The sequence below is a fragment of the Indicator indicator genome, chromosome 34 (assembly GCF_027791375.1).
Source record: "Indicator indicator isolate 239-I01 chromosome 34, UM_Iind_1.1, whole genome shotgun sequence".
NCBI lineage: Eukaryota > Metazoa > Chordata > Aves > Piciformes > Indicatoridae > Indicator > Indicator indicator.
In genome coordinates, this window is record NC_072043.1 from 1,181,478 (window position 1) to 1,195,294 (window position 13,817).

General features: G+C 59.7%; 1 protein-coding gene across 4 annotated transcripts; it reads right to left on the bottom strand.

The window, feature by feature from the left end:
• Window positions 1-10: 10 nt before the first annotated feature.
• Window positions 11-8,218, bottom strand: FXYD6 (FXYD domain containing ion transport regulator 6). 4 transcript variants are annotated; one of them, XM_054395504.1, is made up of 8 exons: window positions 8,187-8,218; window positions 1,615-1,674; window positions 1,392-1,433; window positions 1,190-1,264; window positions 1,033-1,069; window positions 709-758; window positions 573-615; window positions 11-46 (listed from the first exon to the last, which is right to left on the bottom strand). In XM_054395504.1, the coding sequence occupies exons 2-7, from the start codon at window positions 1,670-1,672 to the stop codon at window positions 587-589; spliced, it is 291 nt and encodes a 96-aa protein (XP_054251479.1). In that variant the 5' UTR covers window positions 1,673-1,674; window positions 8,187-8,218; the 3' UTR covers window positions 11-46; window positions 573-586. The 4 variants fall into 4 exon arrangements, with proteins under 4 accessions (XP_054251479.1, XP_054251475.1, XP_054251477.1 ...); XM_054395500.1 differs by lacking the exon at window positions 8,187-8,218 and adding an exon at window positions 4,326-4,412 and having other exon boundaries at window positions 1,615-1,677; XM_054395502.1 differs by lacking the exon at window positions 8,187-8,218 and adding an exon at window positions 2,474-3,388 and having other exon boundaries at window positions 1,615-1,677.
• Between the last annotated feature and the right edge of the window lie 5,599 nt (window positions 8,219-13,817).

The following is a 13,817-nucleotide window of genomic DNA, read 5'->3' on the forward strand; positions in this document are numbered from 1 at the left end:
GCCGCTGGCACCTGTGGTCCGAGCGCCTGTCCTTGGGTCTCTGGCTCTGCGTGGGGAGGAGAGCAGTGAGTCAGGCTGGGAGCAGCACCCCTGCCTTTCCTTGCCCCCAGCACAGAGCCACAGCCTCCAGCATAGGCTCCTGAATGTCCTCAACTCCACACCACAGCCCTGGGGCTCGTGGGGGGCTCAGAGTGCAGGCAGGGAGCAAGACACCTCCGGGGGACTCGAGCTCAGTGCTCCAGGGACCCTAAAAATAAACCCACTTCAGGGTGGAGGAGCACAAAGGAAGGAAATGCAGTCCAAGGGAGAATCCAGGTGGATGCTCCTTATCCTGTGGGGCTGCCCAGGGTTTGCCAAGCACAGGACACCCAGGCCCTCACCAGCACTGCAGGTTTCCCTGCCCCAGTGATTGTTCCTGCACCATGCTGGGGCTGCCGAGCTGCCCAGCCCCACCAAGCTGCTCAGAGCCCACATGCAGAGCCCTGACTTCTCCCCACTTCCTCCCCAGCACTGAGGCTGTGGCAGCCCTGGTGCCACCCCACACAGAGGCCCATGGCAGCCCCGGGACTCACCGCATGGCTCTCGTTCAGTTCTCTGCTTTCTGTGCCCCTGTCGCTGTAAAGGGAAGAGCAGAGCAGCTTGCAGTGCCCACCTGGAGCCCAGTGCCCCCTGGGCAGGGGGCTGCAGCAGCTGCAGTGGTGGCCTTACCGTTAGAGGTGATCAGGTTCTCAGCTTGAGCCTCCTCATCCCCTGGAGCTCTGCAGGAAGAGGAGCACAGTGAGAGCAGCAGGCACCTGTGCCCTGTGCCAGGGGAGGGCTGCCCACCCTGGGAAGGTGCCCTTGGAGCACGCACAGGTGCTTTGCCCCCCAGCAGCTCTGCAGCAGAGTACCCCTTGGCTTTGGGCACCTGAAAGGCATGCTCTGAGTGCACAGCTACAATGATGCCAGCTGCAGAGGGAGTGGGGAAGGGCTGAGTGCTGGGCACAGAGGCCCTCCAAGGGAGTTGTGCCCCCCCAGACTGCCCTCACTCACCTGGGCTTCTGGTTGAAACTGCACCTGCACCTCCTGCCTGCAAGGGGACAGGAACACCATGAGCATGGCCAGAGCAGGAACAGGCAGGGTCCGTCCCAGCAGCCACCCCCCATGAGAACAGCTCCCAAGGCCAGCAGCCACCCCCTCCCCAGCTTACTGAGTATGAGCAGAATGCCAACGGTGAACAGGATCACGGCAAAAACCAAGCCCCCAATCCTCAGGCTCTGATAATCTGCAGGGAGGAGACACAGGGCTTGCTCCTGCTGGGCTCAGGGAAGGGGCAGCCCCTGCTGGGCTCAGGGAACAGGCAGCCCCTGTTGCTCCCCATCCCATGTCCCTGCTGGCACACCCAACCTCACCATAGTTAAAGGGGTCCTCCTCCTCCTTCTCCTGGGTGGCCACTGCAAAGGACAGACAAGGAGAGGTGAGGTGAGCAAGCTGAGCCCCTGAAGCCCCCACAGTCCCCCTCCCAGTGCCAGCACCTCCCTCTCACAGCCCCACGTCCCACCCCAGCCCCAGAGCTCCAAAGCCTTTTCCCATGTCCCTGCCACCTCCAGCATGCAAGAAGCTCCTGGTACCCACCGTCTGCCAGGGCTGCTGGCACCATCAGGGAGCACAGGAAGATGAGTGCTGCCTCCATGGCTGCTGAGAGAGAGAGGAGAAGTGGGCATCAGCACCTGATGGAGGGCACTGAGGTGCACAGAGGGACTACAGGCAACCTGTGCTCAACTATGGGCACAGCCCTTGCAGCCTGTGCCATGGGAGAAGGAGCCAGGCTGGCCCTGAGAAAACCCTGGGAGACAGATCACCATACCTGGTGCCATAACTGTGCCCAACCTGCCAGGGACACATTGCAAAGGAAGGATTTGAGCTGACAGACACACAGATTGACATTTTGTGGCATATTTTAAGCCATCTCTGCACCTGGCATGGGTTTCAGCACAGCCTCAAGGTAGCATCACAGGCAATGGGGGCAGCACAAGGGCTGTGATCTCTCCACCAACGTTAATGCTGTGCCCTTCACCTAGAGCATTCATTAATTTGTCCCAATTAGCAGGGTAATTATGGCACAATGAGGCCAACGGCCCTGGTGGGACACAGCTCGCAGCCACACCTGCCCTGCCAGATCCCCACACTCGCCTGCAGCAGCAAGGAGAGGCCAGGAGCACCCCTTGGGCCCCTCACAGCTGAGCTCCCCTGGCCCTCCACAGGCACCCACACACTGCCCCATGCAGGGGCACCTGGCTGGAGCACAGACCCTCCTCTGAGGGATGCCAGCCTGGTGGCCATGGCTGTGACCTCCCTGCTAGCTTGGGCAGGGGTCCAGGTCTCCATGCCCCAAGCTGCTGCACCCAGTTTGGATGAGCACCCTTCCTGCTGGGACTGGCTGCCACCAGCACCACTGCCATGCCAAGGGAGGGTCCTGACAGCACACAGCTACCTGTGAACTGGCCCCAAGCCTCCTTCCTCCTCCTCCTGAGGGGCCAGGGCTGCTCTTCATCTTGCCAGCTGGCACAGGATACTGCAGACCCAGACACTTCTTCCTCTTGCCAGGAGGAGAGGGCTTGGCATTCCTGCCTCCTTCAAGGGAGCACGCCAGGGGCTCTGGGGCATGGAGGGAAGCTGGGTGCCCGCAGCTTGCCTGAACGCAGGGCTCTGCTTGTTTGTGCTTTGCTGCTGTCAGGCAGTCACCCAGTGCCCCGGCGACAGGGCTGGGTGCCCATACATGGTGCGGGAGCGCGGAGAGGGCTTGCTGCTGGCACAGGAGAGGGAGGGAGGTTATCGGGGGGGCCTGCAGAGCACTGATAGCAGCGAGTGCTACAGAGCTGCTGCAGCTGCTGTGCTGGATTAGTGCCGATAAGGAAGGGGCCCTCGACAGAGCAGGAATTCTGCTGCCTGATGGATGCAGATCCCTGGAGTGCTGCTGCTCAGCCCCTCAAGAGCCTGACCTGATTCGGGTGCAGCCTCCATCGCAGCCCACCCCAGCTGCCAGCAATGCCCCGGGCTGGCTCCTCAAGGCACGGCACCAGGGTCCTCCAGACCCCACCACAGCCCCTTGTCCCAATTTGTGCTGTGATGGTGCCCAGGAGCGGGCTCAGCAGCACCCACCAGCCTGCCAGTGCTGGTCCCAGCAGCGTTTGGCTCCATGGTTGGTCCCCAGTGATGCCTCCATGAGCCCAGCTCCCGAGGAACCTGCCTCCAGCACCACGCTCAACCCCATGAAGATGGGGAGCACGTTTCCAGAAGCCGATGTATTCATCACAGCAAATCACATCCCATGGTAATTCACGTCCTTCCCTCCCCTTCCACGTCTTGTCATCTGGAAGCCGATGTGTTTTCTCTGCACGCTGGAGGGTTTCATTTCCCCGCCTGCAGCTGCCGCTGCCATTGTGTGGAGCGGGGCCGCGCCGGAGCACGCCGCTGGCTCGCCGCACCCGGACAAACCCCCTCGTTAGCTGGGGAACATCAGCCTGGTTAATTATCAGGTCCCAGAAACACTTACAAAAGACCCAACAGCTGGTGCTACGCTAACTTCGAGCTGCACATTCTTCTCTGCCCTTTATCTCACGTCCTTTATCTATTCACCGCCGAGGCTGCCGGAGCCAAATCAGTGTCGTTACCCAGCACCAGACTGTTGGGTGTGCACAAGAGGATGCAGCACAGCACATGCCAGTGCCAGATGAAGGGTATTAATTGGCTCTTCTAGAGTATTAATGATGCCTTTAGTTTCTGAACAAGCCATTCATCGGCTTTCGCTGTTTATTTCGCTGTTACTTGACTGCCATTGCAGCAGCCGCAGCTCAAGTGACATTCCCTGGAGAGCATCCTTGGGGAACATTGTTTTATTCACACCTATCCCCAGCCCTGCCCTGAGCCCCACCACCCCAGCCAAGGTGGGGGTAGACCTCTCTGCCAGAGCCAAGCTTTCCTGCCTGCAGTCCCAGTGTGCCAGGCGTGCTTATCCCTTCACACTCCCCTCCTGCATCAGGCAGCCCTGGCACCCCTGAAGGCATCATTCCCCATGCCAGTCCAAGTCAGCGAGCCTCCTGCCCTCACATCTTCCCTGTTTTGGGGTGACAACTGATGCGTGGTTGAGGCCCCATCCCTGGAGACATTCAAGATCAGCCTTGATGTGTCCTTGTGCAGCCTGCTCTAGCTGGAAGGGTCCCTGCTGCCTGCAGAGGGGTTGGACAAGATGCCCTTTGAAGGTCCCTTCCACCCTTGATGCAATCTGTGAAGCTGTGTCACCTAGGAAGGTGCTTTACAGCAGCAAGAAGCTCTGCTCCACTCACCACAGCCCAGGGACATGGCAGGAGCCATGTTGCTGGCTGCCTGCTTATGTTTTGCCAGCACTGGCAGAAGAGAAGCTCCCCAGCTCCGGCGCTGACCATGACTTCCCTCTCCCTCCTCCGCAGCCTCCCGGGGCAGAGGGCCAGCGTGGGGCCCTGCTCAGCCGCAGCCCTTTTCTCCAGCGCTCCGCTCAGCTCTCTGCTTCTCGCTGCAGCAGCGTTTGCTTTTCCAGCCAGCCAGGCGCTCAGCACACATATGTTCTTTGTTTTCCTAGCTCGATTCCTAAAATTCACAACTTCCGAAGCTCCCCGGCGCAGGAGGAGGTACCCGCGGGGATTGGCAGTGCCCTCGCTCGACAAAACAAACACAGCGCGCCGGAGCAGCCCGGTCCTCCTCCTGGGAACCATATGCTTTGTGAAGTGCCACAGGTTTTTTTCTGGGGTTGTTTCAAGCTGGCCCACCCACTTTTTTTTTTTTTTTTTTTTCCTTCTTCTTGCGAAACTGAGATAAAGAGAGAAGAGCAAACAGTACGGAGGCTTTGCCGAGGCTTTGCCGAGGCGGCGCTCCCTGCCAGGCACTCCCTGCCCGGCTCTCCCGCTGGATCCAGCTGTGCCTGGGCACAAAGGCAGTGGAAGAACAACAGCTGCCGGATGAGCAAAGGCGGCCCCCCTTGCCTGGCCACGCTGGCACAGCTGCTGGGCACAGATCTCTCTGTTTTCTCCCCAGAAGTGACACGAAGTTCGCAGCTACCGAACGCAGCAGCCACGCGGTCATGGCAGGCGCAGAGAAGGGGCAGCGTGGGAACGTTTCTCCTGCAGCCTGAATCAAAGCAGGGATTTTTCCCGCTGCCTAGATACAGAGGGAGTCTGAGCGGCTCAGGAAGCAGGACAGCAGTGCCCACAACTCTCCTTCCCTCTCACCTCGACCCAACCTGCAGTTTTAAGAGGGAAACCCCGGTATTGACACCCCCCTCATCCCTGAGAGACTCCCAGAGCTGGGGGTCACCTGTATCCATGCAGGTACAGCTCACAGGCACCAGAGCTGGCCAGATACCCCCTGCCAGGCTCACAGCCACCATGCTTTGCTCCATGCAAGGCACAGCCACAGCTCTCCCTCAGCCTCTTGCTTCTGGATAATCCCTCCCAGCAGTTGTGCCATCGGGTTGGTGTGTGCATGGAGATGTTGTGTGGGAGAGGGGGAAATCCAGGCAGGCAGAACCAGTCTCTCCTGCCCTCTGAGCAGCTCTCCACAGCACAGCAAACCACCCCAGAGCAAGGCAGGTAGATTCGTGATGCTGCTGAACCTCAAAGTCCCCTTTTTCTTCCATTGTTTTGCAGAGATCTGCCCTGTCAAGTCTCAGCCGTCAGAGCACAACGCAGGGCAGCCTCCTCCTTCCGTCAGGAGTCCTCAGGGCATCTCCTGAAGATCAGACCTAGTTAAAATCTCTCATTTCTTTGCAGAGCCCCCAAGATCGTGACAGCAGTGCTCAGCTGCCCGGGGGCGTTGCAGAGCTGGGATGTGTGAATGGACATTCCCAGCCCTGCACGGATGTGCTCCTCTGCCATTTCACGTCAGCATCAATCTGGCTATTAGGGAGCCTGTTGTTGTGCCTCGTGCTGCTGTGAACGGAGGGGAAGCAGAGATTCCCAGCCCTCAGCCTGCTGATGTGGAGGGCACTTCCCAGATCTGCTGCCCGTTCAAGGGCTGACCAGAATGGTAGGCACAAAACTAACTGTGCCGAGATGAAATTGTCTCCTGGAGGTTTGGGCTGTCTCCTCAAAGCAGAGGATTTTCAAAGGAAACTCCCACCAGGAGCCCCAGGGATCCCAATTTCAGCCCTGCTTCTGCAAAACAAGACTCAGACGCAGACAGCCACGGCCCAGCTGCGGCTGTGACCATGCTTACAAGAACACAATCGCAGGGAATCACTGACCACAGCTGAACCCCACCCTGCAGCCCTCGCCTGCACCCCAGCTTTAGACTTCCCTCCTACAGGGCTTCTCCCAGACTCAGGCAACTGGTCCCAGAACATCGAGGAGCCTCAGCCAAAGCTGCTTGGCCGGATCCAGCTCAGGCACCCATCCTGACCAACCACATCTCCCCAGACATAAACGTGGCAGGCGTGGAGCAGCGAGGGCAGCCCTTCATCGAGGCAAACCACAACGAGTGCTGAGCTAATGGCTGCCTGGCAGTCGGGAGGCAGGCAGGGAACCTTGGTGTTGGGAAGCAGCAGCAGCCACCACCCCCGTCAGGAGCAACCGATCCCATTTGCTTTAGGTAAGCAGTGCTCTGAGCCCAGCCAATACTCCCGCCCGCATTGTCCTCTCCTCCCGCCGCACCCAGCCTCCCAGGCTCCAAGTGGGGCACAGCCAGGCACCAACAGGGCAGGAACCAAATAGGTCAGTCCAAAGCAGAGGTTACCTGGCAGGTCTTGATGGAGGGAGAACCCCAAATCACCAGAAAACACTGAAACAGCAGCTCCAGAGAAGGTGCTTCAAGCTCCTGTGTGTCCTGGGGTACCTCCAAGCTGCCAGGCTCAACAGAGCAGACATTTTCCCTGCTCTCTCCAGTCACAAACACCACCGAGCACAAGGCAGACCCTGGTCCCCGCTGGCACCACTGCAGCCACATGCCACAGGAGGGACAGCCAGGTGGGTGGCACAGCCAGGCAGGTGGCACAGCTCCTCAGCCAGACACCTCCACGCTGCCTGGCATGAGTGGTGCCTTCCCCATGCAGCCTCTTTACGCTTTGGAAAGCCACCAAGAGCCAGAAAGCAAAGCCAGGGGAGCAGCGTGGCACCAAGGAGGGGGTCCACCAACATCTAAACTCCTGGCACACCACAACTCCCTACCATGTTTGACCACAATAAGCTTCGAGGAGGCAGCAGGAGACACGGATCTTGAGAAAGGTGCAGGCAGACCCCACTGTGTAGGCAGGGGATACCCTCTGGCATGCTAACAGGTGGCCTGGCACGGCAGCGACTGCTCTCCATGCTGGCAGCCAGCCCTTGTTTGCTCCTCTGCCTCAGAACCACGCTCAGCCAGGAGGAACTCTCCGTGCTTGTCTTCATTCCAAACTGGGAGTGAAACCTCTCAGCGAGACCAAAAATCCCAACGGGACCCAACAGCACCTTTGGAGCACCAGGAGCTTGCCCAGATGGGCACAGGAGAGGTCTCCAAGTCCTCACCCACACACCAGGCAGCTCCTTCACGCTGCAAAGCTTATCCAGCTCCATCCACACCAACCACCTGCCACTTCCCCTCCCACGGAGATATTCCTGCGTGATCTGAGTTCCACCACATGGGCTCCCAGCTCTCTTTCTCCACGGAGCATTGATTGCGCCTCCCCCCCCGCCCGAGATGTGCTCTGCTCCACGACACCTCCCCGACATGAAGCACTCGCTGTTGGGGTACCCCTAAGGCGTTACCCCAAATGTTTAACAGCAGGACTCTGGATGCTGCCAGAGTTGGGAGAGGAGCATCGCCCCTGCTCCCCGCGCACCCCCAGCCCAGCCTGCCCGAGAGTGCCCGCGGTCCCTCCCGGTGCTCCCCGGTGGGCATGGCCGGTCCACCGGGGCATCCTCGCCAGCACGGGGGGCTTGTAGCCAGGCAACGGGGGCATGAAGGAAAGCACGGTACCAGCGTTGCCATGGCAGCCGCCACGGCCGGGATACGGGGCCCCGAGGCGTGGGGGCGATGCCCCGGGGCACTGGGGCGGGGGGGCCGCTACGCCCAGCTGGGCGCTGCCGAACCCCGGTTCGGCGGAGCTCCGAGCTGAGCAGCACCCTTCCAGCGCCGCCGGAGCCGCTGCTAACCCAGAGCCGCCCCCTCCCCTCCAAGGTGTACCGCGCGGCCGGACCCACCTTGAGCTGGCCGGGCCGGGCCGGGCCGGGAGGGGCTGCAACTGCGGGCGGTGCCGGTGGGAGCAGAGCGGAACGAGCAGCGTGTGCGCGGAGCTGGGCTGCCGCACAAAGGGGAGCGGAGTGGGGCGGGCCGGGGGCGGTGCCTACCGCGGCTGGGGGGAGCGGGGAGCCCGCCCCGGCCCCCGCCGCCGAGCGATGCTCGGAGCAAGCGGAGCCGGCGCCGCCGCACCCCGGCAGCCGGAGCGGGAGCGGCTCGTCCGGGGCCAGGGGGAGCCAATCCTTCACCGCTCCACTCCCCCGGGACGTGCCCAGACAGTTCTGCCTCGTTCACCCACCTGCAGCTGGGTCCCGGCGTGTTCCCGCTCCGGGTGGGGGGCGGGGTGGTTTGCTCCTCTGGTGTTGGGAGTTAGCTCCCCAGGAGATCTCGGTGGGTGCAGGGTGCCCCAGGGAAGGGGCAGCATACAGCAGGCTTCGAGCCACCCCTGCCCGCAGCGGGCAGCAGCCTGGATTCTGCCCCGTGTCGTGCAGCTGGCACGGCGCTGGCCATAGGCAAGCAGTGGGCTGCAGCTCCTGTGAGGCTGGCAGAAAATGTGCACAGTTAAACTGGCATCACAGCAGAGGCTGTGCCCACCTGCTGCCACCTCAGAGCAGAAGGCATGGCTGGGGAAGGGACTGCCAGGCCAGTGGACCCCATTCAGGTGTCTGGTCACATCATTCAGTAGAAGCCTTGGGGGAGAGGGCATCAGGGGCACTTCCAGCCTGGCTTGGCTTGGGGATGGTACCACCTGCTTTGGTTTCAAGCATGCTCAGGACCTGCTGCTGGCATTGACACCTCTGGATCTGCAGAAAGCCAGACCCTTTGAGGCTCACCCAGAGCAGAGCAGAAAGCAGCATGTACCTCTGACAGCCCAGACAAAACGCTGACAGGGGAAGGCTTGGACCTACCCCTGCTGTGAATGGATGCCCTGCCAGAGCTCGGTGGCAAATGACCAGTTGGTTCCCATCAGACAGCTGGGCACGCTGGGAGGGGCAGGAGCTGGGTGATAGGACACAGCATGGGGCCTGGAGGGAACACCCGTGCCTGGAGAGCTGCTTGTGGCCAGGGAGCAGCCTGCTCACAGCCACAGCAGGGAGGGAAGCTCTGGTCCTGGCTGTGCTTGGGGCCACCGAAGCAGCTGTGGGCTCTGGCCACGGCCACCACCCCATGGCTGTGGGCATCTGCATCAGGAGCACAGGGACCTGAGCTCCTGAGAGCTCTGCAAGCCACAGCATAAAACTGCTCTGTGGTGTCCACACACCCCCAGGGCTGGACACTGTGTCAGGTGGGTGCTGAAGGTGCTGCAGGGCAGTATCTGACTGCCATGGTGCTCCAGCCTGGCACACCCTTGCCTGCTGAGCTCCTGCTGTGGCCCTGGAGAGCCATTTCTTCCCAAGCAACACCCCAGCAATGCTGGCCCAGTCCCTCATAACTCAAATACAGCTGAGAGAGAAAATCAGGCAGTAACAGCACACAGCCCATTGTGCTTTCCAGTGGAACAGGAGCAGAAAATAAACCAGCCCTGGCATTTTGAGGCAATTATTGGGAAGGCTCAAGAGATATGGACCAAGACAGAGGAGCTGGACAATGTCAAGGCTCTTTAATGTGTAGGGATGACACCACCATGCTGTCAGACACCCTGCAGAGAGCAAGGCAGGGATCAAGCAGCTCTAATCAAGTTTTAGGCTTCTCTGACCCTCCCCACTTGTCAGCTGCTATTAGTCACAGCACACAGTAAAAGATTCTGATGCCATGATCATGCCCTGGGGCCTGCAGTGAACAGGGTGGGTCTGCAGAGCACAGCTACCAAGCCCCAATGCAGGCTAGGGCTGGGGCATGCAGCTGGATGGGGCTGGAGGAGCTACTTGATCTCCTTCCTTCAGTTCTTCATTTGCAGGTTTGCCCAAAGCAAGGAGAATTGAAAACAAACCTGGCAGCACAGATTTTTGTTCTGTACAAACCCAGGTCGAAGGGAGGCCCTGCTGGGAATGGTGGAGGGCAGGATCTGCTCCCACCGAGGCTCCAGCAGGTCCCAGTGGTAAGCAGCAGCTCCCAGAGCCACAGTGCTGGGAGAGCTGTGTCCAGTGCAGGTCTGGTCTGGCAAAATGGGGCCAGAGCTCCTGCTGGTGTGATGTGAGCTATCAATGTGGGGGTCAGAGAGGTGCTGCTGGCTCCTGCTGCTGGGGGGCTGGGCTGATCTCCTCATGCTGTCAATGAGTCAATAGGAGCTTTGCCAGCAGCTTCAGCAGGGGCATGATTTCATCTCAGCCTGTGTCATCTTACAGCAGAGCTGCTGTCTCCTGTCTGCACTCTCGGGGCAGGGAGGCCAGGCAGGGGGTAGGGCAAGGAGCCACTTCCCTCCAGAACTGCCCCCTTTGAAAGTCTTTGCCTTAAAGAGCAAGGAAAGGGCAGGAGAGGCTGCTCTGGCACTCCAGGGAGCAAGGGAAGGGAATGAGCTGCTGCTCTGTGGGGCACAGCATGACTTGGTGAGTGGAAACCCCAAGATCCTGGACAACCTTTGGATGAGCACAAGCTGGGGCTGTAACTTGAGACCCACTGAAGTCACAGTTCAGTCAGACAACCCTGGGGGTGTCCAAGGCCAGGCTGGATGAGGCCTCAAGCTAGTGGGAGGTGTCCCTGGCCGTAGCAAGGGGGTTGGAAGTGGATGGTTTTGAAGGTCCTTTCCAACCCAAACCGTTCTATGAACCTCTGAACCGTAAACCAGTGGAGTCATGCTGGGCTTGCTAAGTGCCTGCTGGGTGGCAAGGCAGCCCTCAGCCCAGCCAAGACCATGGGAGGAGCAAGCAGTGACAGGAGCTGTGCAGAGCCACGTGGCTGCATTTAACCCAACTCCGTCCTCCTGCATCAGGCCAGCAGCATTCCCTCTGCTGCCTTCCCCAGGAGCCATGGCCAGAGCAGCTGGAGAGAGCTGCAAGCTGCTGAGGGTTGCAGTCACCAGTCAAGCACAGCCAGCGTGGGTGTTGCACAAGCTGAAGTTTGGTGACTCTGTGCCAAGGGATGATGTGAGCGAGGTGGAAGGGAACCAATCCCAAACTATGGGAAAAAAAACATTTCTGTGGAGAGAGATCATCTCTGAGGCCGTGTAAACAAACCAGCTTTGACACAGCAGAGCAAAGAGCTATAAAAGGAGAGTTTTTTGGGGAAAAAACACCACTAATGGGCAGCAACTCAGCTGCTGCCCTCCAGACGGTGGCTCTGTTGTTCAGACTCCTGGGGGACACTGTCCTGTGGTTTCCACAGCAGAGAGGAACATGAGAACAGCCTGCCCAGATGTGGGGCAACACTCCACAGACCTTCTCTTGGATGATGCTCTGGAGCAGGGTGCTCAGCAGAGGGTGCTCAGCACAGGTGGCTTTGCCAGAGCTGCAGGTCCTGGCAGCCTGGGATGCCCCCAGGAGGCTCCTCAGGGACAGGCTGGCACTCACCACAGCTGTGCTCCCCCAGGAGCTGTGAGCAGCAGGACTCCTTCACTCAGCTACTCCCCAAATAGGGATGAAGCCATGTCCAAGACTTCTGCTTCATCAGTGTGGTGCTGGCTTTGGGGCAGAGCAGAGCTCAGCAGCCATGGCCAGGCAGCTCCGTGAGAAACGAAATCACTTCTAATCTGGTGAGAAAACTTCAGCCCCTGGGCAAACACAGCTCACCTCTCCATGGGCTTGGGGGGAGATACCACTGCATGGCAGGCTTAGAACAAAGAGATTCAATTTGTATTAGGGGCTGGAGTCATTTCTCTGCTTGGGGAGACCATTCCAGAGAGCAGAAGAGCCATAACCTCAGAGGAGCTGAAACTCACAGCGGAGGAGCAGGTCCTCCACATGCTGAACTGGCAGCAGCCCCAGGAGCACAGCCCCAGCAGGATCAGCTCTTGTGAGGTTCCAGCTGGTGGTTTGCTCTTTCCCCAGAGGCCACACTTCTGCCATTGGCCTTTCTGGGCTGCCAGTGCCCCTTGCTGGCTCCTGTCCCCACCAGCACCCCCAAGCCCTTTCCTGCAGGGCTGCTCTCAGCCTCATTACCCCCAGCTTGACTTGGCATCAAGGATTGCTCCAGTGAGGTTGCTACCTCCTGATCTCGGGCAGCAGCAAAGAGGTTCTAAGGCAAAGTGAAAGCTGTGCCCTGGCCTCTGCACAGCCCTTCGCTGTGGGAGGTTTCTGGGCTGCTGCTTTGCGAAGCTGTTCGAGGTCAGGCTGACTCAGTGTTCCCAAAAGGCAACGACTCCCATTGTTTTGGGGCAGGTCTAGAGCAGCACCAAGCACCGCCCTGTGCGTAGGGGCCTGCTCCACGCCCCGGCAGAGGGAGATGCTTTTGGCTGATTTTCAGAGCCAGCCCAGCCCTGCCTATCCCAAAATTCAGCAGCAAACCACAGCCCTCTGCCTACCTTCACAGCAGGCAGCCAGTTCGGGGAAGCCGAGGGATGCTCGGAAGAGGAGGGGATGTACTTTGCAGTCCACACAGCCCCAGAATTTGTCACCTTCACTTCTCAGGTAGTCTCTGCAGTTCCAGAACCTGGCAACCTGGCTGGAAACCAGAGTCTGCAGCACACTTATGGGAAATGAACCTTCCCAGTCCACCAAGAACCAGGTGGCCCCACTCTAAGGGGGTGCTGGTCACACTCTGGCCCACGCAAAGCCCAACTCTTGTGCCATGTGGGCAACTGCTGTGCTCAGTTCCTCTGCATGACACTTCGGACACCACAGCCCTGAGCTCTCTGCTGGGGCTGGCTCCCCACACCACACCACACCACACCACACCACACCACACCACACCACACCACACCACACCACACCAACCTCCTTTCCTAGGGACAGGCAGGGTGGCCATGGCCCTCCTGTGCTGGGGACAGGAGGGGCTGTGGCAGCTGGAGCAGCATAGGCAAGCTCCTGAGGGAGCTTCAGAGCATCCAAGCAGAGCGAGTGAGCTCCTCGGAGCACCAGTCCCTCCTGCAGATGTTTCCAGCTGAGTTATAAAGAACCCCTTGCAGGTAACCTTTCATCCTCCCAAGGGAAACTCAAAGCTAAATGCTCACTGCTGCCATTCCTCCAGCGTGGGGCCATGGCAGAGGCTGTATAGCCCTCCCAGGGAAGGTTTCATTCTGCTCCACAGCATCCACAGGCTGAATTTTGGTACAGCTCTCCCCCTCAGCTTATGCCCACAGATCCTTCCCCAGAGGCTTTGCCCACACACAGCTCTGTGCCCACACTACCTCCAGACCTGAGCATCTGCTGCCAAGCTCCTGTAAGACCCAAACCACCCTTTACTCCCAGCCACGAGCAGAAACCCAGAGGGTGAAGAGCAGGAAGGGATTTTACATGAGGGCACACAGCTGCAGCCCCTAACTCACCTACTGCACACCAACATCACGTCCATGGACCCACAGCAGCATGCTCAGCCTTGGCACCAGGACCCAAGCAGCCAGGAGGAGTGGAACAGCCCTGGAGTATCACAATGTGGTCTCCAGACAGGGCCTGGTGCAGAGCCAGGGGTGGGCAGAGCTCTGCCCACTCTGTGGGCCCCTTTGCTACCTGGGCACTGAGGCTCACCCACTCCCTTCCCCGCCTGTCCAACAGAGCCATCTC

Coding starts and splice junctions, on each gene's coding strand:
- FXYD6 (XM_054395500.1), bottom strand. CDS start 4,353: ATGGCTCCTGCCATGTCCCTGGGCTGTG. Junction 1,070..1,189: donor TGGCATTCTGCTCATACTCA/GTAAGCTGGGGA, acceptor GTCCCCTTGCAG/GCAGGAGGTGCAGGTGCAGT. Junction 759..1,032: donor AGTTTCAACCAGAAGCCCAG/GTGAGTGAGGGC, acceptor CTCTTCCTGCAG/AGCTCCAGGGGATGAGGAGG.